This window comes from Ruditapes philippinarum, unplaced genomic scaffold, assembly GCF_026571515.1.
Source record: "Ruditapes philippinarum isolate M1 unplaced genomic scaffold, ASM2657151v2 ctg607_1_1_1_1, whole genome shotgun sequence".
Lineage (NCBI taxonomy): Eukaryota > Metazoa > Mollusca > Bivalvia > Venerida > Veneridae > Ruditapes > Ruditapes philippinarum.
In genome coordinates this window covers 239,421-251,554 of record NW_026854188.1, presented here as the reverse complement: position 1 = coordinate 251,554, position 12,134 = coordinate 239,421, and the positions used below count along the sequence as shown (strand labels likewise).

General features: G+C 40.4%; 1 protein-coding gene across 1 annotated transcript; it reads left to right on the top strand.

Moving 5' to 3' along the window:
* The first annotated feature begins 2,111 nt into the window (after positions 1-2,111).
* On the top strand, positions 2,112-11,770 carry LOC132739346 (uncharacterized). Its single transcript, XM_060727044.1, has 3 exons — positions 2,112-2,302; positions 2,694-2,887; positions 9,486-11,770. The coding sequence occupies exon 3, from the start codon at positions 9,489-9,491 to the stop codon at positions 11,664-11,666; it is 2,178 nt and encodes a 725-aa protein (XP_060583027.1). The 5' UTR covers positions 2,112-2,302; positions 2,694-2,887; positions 9,486-9,488; the 3' UTR covers positions 11,667-11,770.
* The last annotated feature ends 364 nt before the right edge of the window (positions 11,771-12,134 follow it).

The window sequence follows — 12,134 nt, the reverse complement described above, 5'->3', positions numbered from 1 at the left end:
TTATTTATTTGATTTATTGCAAGGATTAATACAATGTACTTTTAATTTTATTATGTTACTTTTTATTCATGGACAAATGGACGAACGAGTCAAAACAACATTTAAGGATCATTATATGCAAGAATAACAAATTATTAACAATTAAAAGCATATGGATATACATGTAATTATTAGAAATAATTTATTAAGTCTTATAACATGCGTAAAATTATTATGCTTGTTAAAGATTATTTGTGTAAAGTACAATAAATGTAAAATTGTAATAATATAAGGTTCGAGAAGTTGAATTACAACAATTTCAGCTATCGTTATGATTCTTTTATTAAAATGCATGGCACACATTTGCATGGCAATGAAAGAGATGTACCTAAGCTAAAACAATAGTTAAGAATCTTAATTAAAATCTTATGGAATAAAGGTAATAATTCTGTGATGTTGATACAAATACAAACAGGAAAATATTAAAATCAATGTATACAAAACATGGAAATGGTGAGTATATAAATACCTGATTAATTAACGAATTCCCAAGCACCACTCGATTACCTCTCGATTACTTCTTCCTTGAAGTTTCAATAGCCATTGTTTGTAATGTTTTGCTTGCTAATTCGAATCATCACTGTCATTAAGTGTTACATTTCGTAGTTTTAGTACACAATTATACATTTTACATAACACATATGTACTATTCCCCGAGACTATTTTCTATTTGAACCGAAAAAGTCTGGGCCGATTCTCTCTTCTGATGTTGAATAACCCTTCGGTCATACTTCGGTTAAATCTGCCATTATATAAATGCTGAATCTGTTCAAAACATGAAAATACCATAGCACAGTCGTATAATAGAAAATTTTTTGTCGGTCTGTTAGCAATTTTAATCTAAAGGAACTTGGAATAATTAGACAAAATTATTGTCATTAATTTAGCACAAAAAGCGTGTTTATTTTATCAAGATAATAATGAATTTTAATTATGACATGGTAGAACAACTTTTCGTGTGAGCTATTTATAACTAGGAAATACATTAATAAAAGTGTACACGAAACATCATCTTAACTTTAACGCCTTTTTATCGAAATACCGGTATTGTGCTTTTTTCAAGGAAAAACTGTTTAATTGAATTTTTGTAATTTTCAAAGATCTTAACGTACATAACATAACTTATTGATGAGTACCTGTATAACCTTATTATTTTAATGTCTTGAAATATGCTGAACAGTGAGTATATTTAACAAGATATTAAAAGAATATAAAGGTAATTTTTGGCGTTATCGTGTTACATTACAATAGTGTGCACGTCTTTTGATAATATATTATGGTTTTCAAAATTCGAGTATTAGTCATATGCACCTGCATCTACTACATAAAGAAATATGGCATGTTTTCATATTCAATTATATTAAGTGTATCCCTTTGTCGATTATGCTCTGTATTATTCTGTTTAGCTTTTTCTATAACAACAGAATATTATTTTCACATTGTCGTTTATCTGTTTGCACGAACAGCACACAAATACGTTTCTCCCACGAACCTTTTTCCTTATCATATCGGCTTCTTATGCAAATATTTCATCAATCAAATAGTGTACAATAAAACCTAGCAATTTTTATGTTTACAGTTTTATGGTGGTTTTTGTACTACTTTAGAAAGATAAAATATTCAGTAAAAGACAAAAAAATCTTCTAACGATAAACTTACATAAAGACATGGGTAAGACGGACTACAATAAATATATGAAATATGTACCGTGTAAAACATTGCAATATTGTTACACATGACATCTATTTGTACAATAAGTAACAGGCGGGTATCTAAATAACGGAGCAATATGTTGTGACAGCTTAATAACCAACGGTCTATAACATATATAAAAAAACTAGTATAAGAATGCGCTTAGTAAACTCATTCTTAGAACATATCATGATATAATATGTACTTATTGACATATTAAGAATGAGACTGGGCCATCAAATATGAAAATATCGTAATTTGAATGCATACAAACAATAAAAGTTTAACTGCATACATTTACAAAATAATTGTGTAGAAATAAAAATGAATCTTTAATTTACATACCCTGCCACGTTGTTCGATCTCTTTATCAATATTGTGGTACGGTACGGTACGGCACCGGAAATAAGACAGGAATTAGCATCAACGCATGCGCAGCAGTTCAGTTCCATGCTCGTTTCTTCTTGTATCTAGATCGTTCGCTGATCAGACTCAAGGCATTTACACCTACAACAACGACTCAGAGTTCACTGGCCGGTTGCCATTGTACGACGATTCACACAGCTTGTGGGTAAGTGCTTTACTGGCGCTGCGAGCTATTTCGGATTTGTGCATTTGATGTTTTTATCGCGGAAATTTCTGGTGCGGCCATAACTTTCCCCGCGGTTTTACGTCATCACATCCATTTCATTTTAATAGATAAATTTTTGCTTTACAGTGAAAATATCATTTATTTCTTCATTTAATAGCATAATAATTGAACATCTGTTAGGGATTTGATGTTCTTTTTGTGATTTAATTAAGGATTGCATCAGATTTCCATAATTACGAAACCGTTGCAACTTTGGCTCTTTCTATACAGATTCAGCAAAAATAATTTAGTTGAGACATCTGTCTTAGAGGCTATTAAATTATTGTGAATTTTTGTGAAGCATTTGAAACAATTAATATTTATTTTCCAGATATTAATTCTGATAGCTGTCGGTCAAACATAGAACAGTATTACGGTTCTAATTGACAGAGGCTTACAGTTAGTGTGGTCATCCTTCGGAGGACAGCACTTCCTTGAACTTACTTACTGATTTTGTGTTCGTGGTCATCCGAAAGGGGGACAGCGTTCACTTTCCAGGGTTTTACAGCGACAAGCATCTTGAATGTAAGTAACCTTTATTGAATACTTGTCTTGCATATAGGTATATATACATCAAACAATAAAATTAAAATTAGGCATCACACCACCAATACAACAATGTAATTTCCAATCCAGACGCAATACCTTGGTGGACTCTCATTCAATCTGACCTCATGTTCTAAAGTAAGTTTCCTATTCATGAAATCTTTAGTTTTCATAATTGTAGGCAAAACTGGGTTTTCTTTCATTTCTTTGATCTGGTAAAGATTTTCAACATTTCTTATAACATCTTGAAGTGGATGTGCTTCCGACAGAGTGATCAACGATTTGCTTGATTGTTGTCGAAGAGTTGTGAATGTTTTCTCAAACTCTGTAACTTGTTTACCAATGTCTCTTTCCATGAGATATATATATACACTTTACCCTTCCCAGTGAGTACCACACTACACCCCTCTTTAAGTTCACACTATATTTCACATATATATTAATAATATTTGTTTTCATGCATATAATTATTGTTGTAATTACTAGACATTGTGGTTGATCAGGTTATACCGGTCCGGATTGGCTAGTCCATTATTCAATATTTTATTAAAATATTTTTATTGTGAAATCTCTGTTTGGTAATTTGCCTGGTTCTACCAAAGCGGCAATATTATCCATTATAATAGTAGACAATTTAATATTAAAGTTTACTTGTTCAAAGTATTTATGTAAGATAAAAATTATTAATTTTGTCTGCCCTGCATTCATCACATTTTTTTGTTGCAATAATTTTGTATTATAATTAAATACCTGTCATTTATTGAGCAATAATTCACATTTTTTCATCATCTATGATTATAATATCAATAAATATATAGATAAATATATATAAATACTTCATTCATACATAAATCATTGTACAATTTCTATAATATTGTGATAAAACTATATAATATTGTGATAACACTGCCCTACCCTACACAATGTCATTCAACAAAGTAAGAATCAATGAAGCATCATTTGAGGAGCTTACTTCATTGCCGGGTATTGGACACAAAACTGCACATGCAATTTTGGAGATAAGAGACAAGTATGGGTTGATCGATGAAGAAACATTACAAGCGATCCCCCACATTCGAATATCTCGGGAACTCCTTAGCCTGGTTGACTTTTACCCTGCGGAGGAAAGAAGATACCAGAAGGGTCCAATAGAGAGAATTACAGAGGTAATCAACAGGGCAGATCTCCACGGTCCCCCAAGGGACAGAGGAACATCACGTTCAAATAAATCTTACTCTTATTCAGAGTATGACGATGAGGCATATGATGATTATGAGGAACCTATTTACATGAGGAGAGTGCCAAGGTACCAGCCCTCAAATACTAGAGCAGATATACAAGCTCCTAGATCTGCTAGAAGAATGATTAATATTCCTAGGACGCTAAATTATGATGGTGCCTCTAATTGGAAGGCCTTCTTTATGAAGTTCATTAAGTATGCCGAAACGCAGGGGTGGTCTGGCAAGGACAGCAAAGATGCTCTCTGTTTATGCTTGACTGGGAAGGCAAGCGAATTCTATGCCAACCTGTGTGACCGTGACGGGGACATGGAATATTACGACATTGTTAGACGGTTCGAAAAGCGGTTTGGGTTTACAGAATTGCCCGAAACAGCTATAGTCGGTTTCAACAATGCAAGGCAGTCATCAACTGAATCCCTGCATGATTGGGCGGATCGAATTGTATCTTTGGCAACTGAGGCATTTCGAAACCTGCCCGAGGACTACATGTGGTCACAAGCGGTTCTTCGCTTTTGCCATGGGTGTGCGGATAAAGAGGCTGGTGAAATAGCAGCAAACGCTAGACCAAAGTCTATGGATCAGGCAATTGACCAGGTGAAGTGGGCTATCCATACCCATAGTGCTATGCATGGCAAGCAGAGAACAGTGAGACAAATCAGCCAAGAAGATCCTCAGATAAGCAATGTTGTCAAACCCTCTGTTGTCAATTCCAGACTTGATCAGCTGGAAAGCAAGGTAGGGGATATGGACAAGAAATTGGAAAGAATATTATCAAAGCTTGATTTTTTATGCAAACGTGTTGAACGAGGCCGGTCCACATCTCCAAGATCACGTGGACAGGTGGAATGTTTCGCATGCAAAGGCAATCATTACCGTCGTGATTGTCCTCAATTACAAAACCAAGAAAGGCCTAAAACGGAGATTAAAGAACAGGAAAAGCTAACAACAGAGGATAAAAAGGTCCAATTCCTCGAAAATGCAGACAGTGGGGATGATCTTGAGGATTTAAACTTGCAGGGGTCGGGCGAAAAGGCCTAAATTCGACCTCTACTGATGAAGGCCTATTTCCAATTGATCAGCTTAAAGCGGATCAACAAGTGACTTGGGAATTGATGGCTGAAGATGATCAGCACATGGCGGATCATCCTTTTCATCAAGACAGGGAAGGGGAAACCATTACTTCAGCTGAAAGCGATCAGTTTGTGGCGGATCGCAATGAGGGAAGTAAGGGAGAAGAAGATACTGGTGATATTGTACAGGACACTGTAACTGAGACTTTATCAGTATGCAGGATAAAGTCAGACTCGATGTTCCGTGTTCCGGTGCAAGTTAATGGATTAAGTCTGAAGGCTGTTGTTGACACAGCTGCAGAGGTAACACTTCTTTCGGACAAAGTTTACCATGAATTATCTGACAGACCAAGTAAAATCAAGGATGTCAACTTACGTACAGCCGGCAGACAGTTAACAATGAAAGGATTTGTTGCTGGTCCCTTTGATATAACCATTAAAGAAAACAAATACCGGGAAGACTTTTATATTTTTCCAATACATGATGACATGTTGTTGGGCCTGGATTTTCTCAGGAAAGCGGAAGCTTTAATCAACTTGCCGGAAGAATATTTGCGATTAGGGACAAGCATAATCAATGAATTAAAGCCGGAAGGGGATATTCAAATTTCAGCTGTGAAAGTTTGCAAATCTTCCACAATTCCACCAAACTCCATCACAAGACTCGCATGTGACGTAAGTTATCAAGAGAATGCCTATTGTCTAGAGTCAATGGATAATGGTGAACTTCTGATTGCACGCACCCTACATGAAGGAGGCACCAATCCTGTGGTTTGCTTAATAAATTTGAATGACTTTCATCTCAAACTGAAAGCTGGCCAGCAAATAGCCGTCGCCCAGGAGGTTAATGTTGTTCAACCGGTGCCAAATGATATGAATGAACAGCTTATTGTCTGTAAAGTTTCAGCAGACATAGGTGGTTCAGACTCTTCCAAGAATTTGCCTGCACATCTTTTAGACCTGTTTGAGAGATCGATCACACATCTAGATGATGAACAGCAGCGAAGGGTCAAGGAATTGTTGATCGAATTCGAAGATGTATTTGCTAAAGACGAATTTGACTTGGGAAATTTCACAGCTGTGGAACACAGTATTGACACAAGTGATGCCAAACCTGTGAAACAGAGAATGCGACGCACACCAATGGGATTTGCTGCCGAAGAAGAGGCGCACTTGCAAAAAATGCTTAAAGCTGGCGTCATAGAACCTTCAGCATCAGATTGGGCTTCTGCTCCGGTGCTGGTGAGAAAGAAGGATGGGAATGTCCGCTGGTGTGTGGATTACAGAGCTCTTAATGCGGTTACTGTAAAAGATGTTTATCCACTTCCGCTGATAGAAGACTGCATGGATATGCTGGCAGGACATAAATGGTTCTCGAAGTTAGATGCAAATTCGGCCTACTGGCAGATCCGTGTAAAACCAGAGGACAGAAAAAAGACAGCAGTTATCACAAAATACGGTCTTTATGAGTTTGTACGGATGGCTTTCGGTCTCTGTAATGCACCAGCTACCTATGCAAGGGCAATGAACCTAGTCCTTCATGGTTTAAATTGGAACACCGTGCTCTCTTTCTTGGATGACTTGATGGCTTTGGGGAAAAACTTTGGTGATCATCTTAGAAATTTGAGAGATGTGTTTACCAGATTCCGGATTTACCAGCTTAAGTTGAAACCGAAGAAGTGTGTTCTTTTTCGGACAAAGGTCGAGTTTCTGGGACGTATGGTCGGGCCTGATGGGATAGAGATTGGAAAGGCTGATATTGATGCCGTTAGCAAATGGGCCAGACCGACATGTACCAGGGAAGTTGAAAGTTTCTTGGGTTTAACTAACTATCATAGGTCATTCATACCAGACTATGCTCTTAGGGCCTCTGCACTGTATAACATTACAGGGAAAAAACCATTTGTCTGGACTGAAGCTCAAGAGAAGTCATTCAATGATTTAAAGGATGCACTAACAAACCCACCAGTACTTGGTCTTCCTAATACCACAGATCTGTTCATACTGGATACGGATGCATCGAATGTAGCGGTAAGCGGGGTATTATATCAACAGCAGGAGGGAACAGAAAGAGTTATTTCTTACGGTTCCTATGCCCTTACCCCGCAGCAAAGACGTTATTGCACTACCCGGAAGGAACTATTAGCAGTTGTGAGGTTTACCCGTCAATTCAGACATTATCTCCTGGGGAAACCATTTAAGGTTAGAACTGACCATAGCAGTTTGACATGGTTACTACACTTCAAGGAGCCTCAGGGACAAATAGCTAGGTGGTTGGAGGAGCTTAGCCTGTATGATATGGTCTTAGTTCATAGACCTGGGAAACAACATGCAAATGCTGATGCTCTGTCAAGGATCTCATCATCAATCTCCCCTTGTACGGAATATAAAGCAGACACTAGGCTTGAGGATTTGCCTTGTGGAGGTTGTAAATATTGTGCCAAAGCACACAAGGAATGGCGAGGTTTCGAGGAGACTGTGGATGATGTTGTGTCTCTCGGCCGTAAAATATGTAATGCTGAAGTGGAAGAGCATGACCTACAAATGTTTAAAGATGTAGATCTGTACACCAATGACACTGAGACACAGCTAGAGCCAGGACAAGCTGGGCTGGTCCTTACAATTGACAAGGTTCAGGAGGTAACTACTGACCAGACTGACCCTACTCCGAAAGCTTGGGATTTTCAAATTCAAAGGTTGCAAAAGGCCCAAGGCGATGACCCTAATATGAAGTTCTTAGTCATATGGCTGGGCACTAAAGCCGAACCAGCGGAAGGAGAGTTATTTATAGCTGGACTGAAAGCCAAGTTTTATTGGGTCAACCGTGATTGTTTCATGTTAAAGAATGGACTAGTCTGGAAGAAAGATCTAAAATCTAGCACAACTCGCTTGGTTATACCAGACACCCTTAAAGATGAAGTCCTGTCCTTGTGTCATAGCATTCCTGCATCTGGTCATCAAGGGGAGGACCGGACATTAGCAAGAGTTAAGAGAAAGTATTATTGGCATGGCGTTTCCAAAGATGTAAAGCAGTACGTAGCGACCTGTCCGGCATGCAATAAATGGAAGAAGCCAGTTCGAAAGGCTAAATGGGAAATGTCCAAATTTCATGCTGGAGCACCTTTGGAGCGTGTTCATTTAGATTTCTTGGGACCACTTCCAAAAACTGTCAGGGGAAATGAATATGTACTGATGGTAGTCGATCAGTTTACAAAATGGGTTGAGTGCTTCCCACTACCATCACAAACAGCGGAGGAGACAGCTCAAGCAGTAGTGAATGGTTTCTTCTCCAGGTTTGGTTGCCCTCTGCAGATCTTTACAGACAGAGGAAGTAATTTCGAAAGTAAGCTCTTTTCTTCGGTCTGTGATTTGCTGCAGATTCATAAAAGCCGGACAACAGCTTATCGGCCGTCAGCCAATGGTCAGGTGGAACGATATAACCGGACCCTGATGGACGCCGTTAGATGCTTTGTGGGAAAAAATCAAGGCTCATGGGATAGGCTGCTTCCACAAATAGCAGGAGCACTGAGGGCAAGTGTAAACCGTCATACGGGTTATACACCGAACATGATGATGCTTGGAAGAGAGGTTAATATGCCTGCTGACCTCATCTTCCCCAGTATGTATGAGGAAGTCCTGGATTCTGACCATTATGTGACACGTCTCCAGAACAGTCTAGGGTCTGCTCATGAAGCCGCTCGTGGAACATTGAAAACTAGTGTCGAGACCATGAAAAGACACTATGACGTGAAACTTCACAAGAGACAATTTGAGGTTGGGGATGTTGTATACATTTTGAATGCTGCAACAGTTAAAGGACAAAGTCGTAAACTTGGTCCCCCTTGGAAAGGGCCAGCGGTTGTGGAGGTCAGAATTTCTCCTTATCTATATAAGATAAGATTGCAAAGAGAATCAGTGACGACAAATCACGACAGGATGAAGCCCTGCAAAATAACGGCTTTACCTGCTTGGGTTAAGAGGGTTCAAAGACAGCTGACGTCGTCAGAGCTCTCCAAGCAGGAGGATCAGTCAGCGGTAGAGTTATTTTGCATCTGTAACGGGCCAGACACTGGCCAGTTTATGGTGCAATGTGATACCTGCGATGAATGGTTTCATGGCGAATGTGTCAACCTCACGGAAGATGATGTCAAAGACATAGAGGAGTACATCTGTCCAAAATGCACAAGAGCCATGAGGGATTAATACAGGGTGGGCAGTGTTTGACATTGCCTATGTATATTACTTATATTATTCTTTACTTTCCAGAAAATGGCGGAGGGTTCACAAACACCGACGTCTTCAAGTTCAGACTCGCCAAGGAGAAGTCCGCGCAGACCATGGAAACAGTTTCACCAGCCACCAAATCTGGTGAAACTCCAGACGCCCCTGGAGGAAGTATTGACCTGGAACGACCAAGGCAGACTGTGGGCGTCCCCAAGGGAATTGGTTACGCGTCTTCACACATTTCTGTCGGCTAAACAAAACGACAAGATCCAACAGACTCTTCTTGGCCAATATAAGTTGGCTAAGGAAAAGAAGAAGATCGGGTGGATGAAGGAGTTCAGGGCGTGTGTTTCTCTTCATCAGAGCGACAAGTGGATGAAGGAGAATATTGATTACCGCCCACCAACTCGCCGACAGCAAACAAGTGCCATCCCCTCTTGCACAATGACTAAAGATGTACGCTTGGGTACAGATCCGTCATTACAAGTCGTGCATGAGGAGGTGGTCACTGTCAAACAGGAGCCCACAACGGAACCCGGTTTGACAGTGACAGTCAAGCAGGAAGAGACATATGCACTGTTAACAGTGCCTGAGCCGATAATAATATCGGACGAGGAGCCTGAGGACAGGAATGCTGATGCCCGGTCCACTGCTCACACAGAGGAAGTTATTGACAACCTCAGGGAGGTTATTGACGAGTCCAACTTCCAGGCTCCAGGGGACAGGGATTTACGGTCTCCTAGGGGTCTACCTGTAGAAATGCCACCACTGGTTGACAGAGAACTATCTCGGTCTCTAGTGGCACAATCAGATCTGAGGGCTACTTTGGACAGGAAAAGACAAAAAAGAGGATCTAGTCCCCCACAAGAGGCAAGTCGTGGAAAAGTGCGCTTGAAGAGTTGTGTAATTGCAAGCTGCAAGAGTATGTTTCGCAACATAAGACGCCACGCTATGGAGAAGCATCTTCCAAAGGCTTTCCAGGAGAATGCATTAGCTGATAGCTCTCTTCACAACAAGAGGATAGAGTTGCTGATGTTTCTTAAATGCAAGGTTCTGGGAGAGAAGGCTACCTTTAGTGATTTGTTAAGGTGGGTGGACAGTCAAAGAGCCATGTCAGTGGACACATTTGTGCCAGATACAGATTTCAAATGGCTAGAGAAAGCCTGCAGAAGGCAACGGTGGAGACAGCCTAGAAGGTTTTCGTTAGTGCCAATCAACTGTGAAGCATTGTTGTTTCACTGGAGAGTCTTGTTAGTGCTGTTAAACCATGTCACCGAAGAGGAACGCCTGTTATTCAAGCAGGGTAACACAAGTAACCCCATCACAGTGGAGTGCAGCGAGGAAGATTTCCGGGTTGTGGACAGTGTGGGCTTTGAAGACAATTTTTCAATGGCCAGCCCGTCTAATGACCTGGAAGCATTTGACTCTCATTTTCATGCAGATAGGCTGAGCAAGGTCCTATATGGAAATCCAAGGGAGGCGGTAGCCGACCTTATCAAGGCGTCAGTTGGAGTTCTTCCAAAAACATCCGTGAAAGTAATTGGTGGAGTTATGGTCTTCTGTGACCCGGAGACATTTCCAGAAAAGCTGCCAAGTGAAAAAGGGTTTGGTTCTGCCGTGGGAGTTCATCCAAAGAAATGCCACCTCCTCTCTGATTCTGCCTATCAGAAACTATTAAGCTTCCTTATGTCCTGCAATGTTGTTGCACTTGGAGAGATAGGGCTTGACAGGACGGAGCCAGAAATGTCTTGGGATCTGCAGGAGAAGACCATGGTGCGTTTACTTCAATTTAGCATGCCGGTTCGCCCAGTTATTCTACATATGCGGGATGGAACAGACCAACATGCTGGGGAGGTAAGCGCCAAATGTCTTCAAATAATGAAGGCTAATACAGCCCCTACGCAGAAGATCCACCTACACTCTTTTGGGGGAACTGTGGAACAGGTCGTTGGCTGGTTAGAGGCATTTCCTAACTGTTACTTTGGATTTAGCGACCGAGTAACATATTTCGACAAGTATCAGGTTGCTGCCCTCCAAAGGGTCCCTGACAACAGACTTCTGCTGGAGACAGATGCCCCTTACTTCAAAAAGAATGCAGCCAAAGCAAGCACACCAGCTTTTCTGGGAGACATTGGTGATGTGGTCAGCAAACACAGAGGTACTTCATTACCGGAAACAATGAGGCTGACTACTCGCAATGGACAGGATTTGTACTCTCTATAGAATAAGGTTGCAGAAAAGTTCAGCGTTTAGCGGAGCTTTGTTTGTCCATGCTTATCGACGACATGTAAATTTAAGGAAGTTGCCTCAGCGTAAGCGGAGCATTTATTGTCTTAATTATAGACTAAAAGGAAAAAATTGTACCTCAACTTGGATGACTTTGAGCGGCGTTAGTCTGCCCTTAAAACTGGAAGTATTCAAACCTAGACCTTTTTCTATAGAATGGGGAGGAGTGTGGTACGGTACGGTACGGCACCGGAAATAAGGACAGGAATTAGCATCAACGCATGCGCAGCAGTTCAGTTCCATGCTCGTTTCTTCTTGTATCTAGATCGTTCGCTGATCAGAAACTCAAGGCATTTACACCTACAACAACGACTCAGAGTTCACTGGCCGGTTGCCATTGTACGACGATTCACACAGATGCTTTAGGCTGTCTCCTAATTTGCACAGCACAATGGTATGTGGGGT

What these genes read in the sequence shown, in the direction of transcription:
- LOC132739346 (XM_060727044.1), top strand. Translation starts at nt 9,489, where the DNA reads ATGGCGGAGGGTTCACAAACACCGACGTCTTCAAGTTCAGACTCGCCA.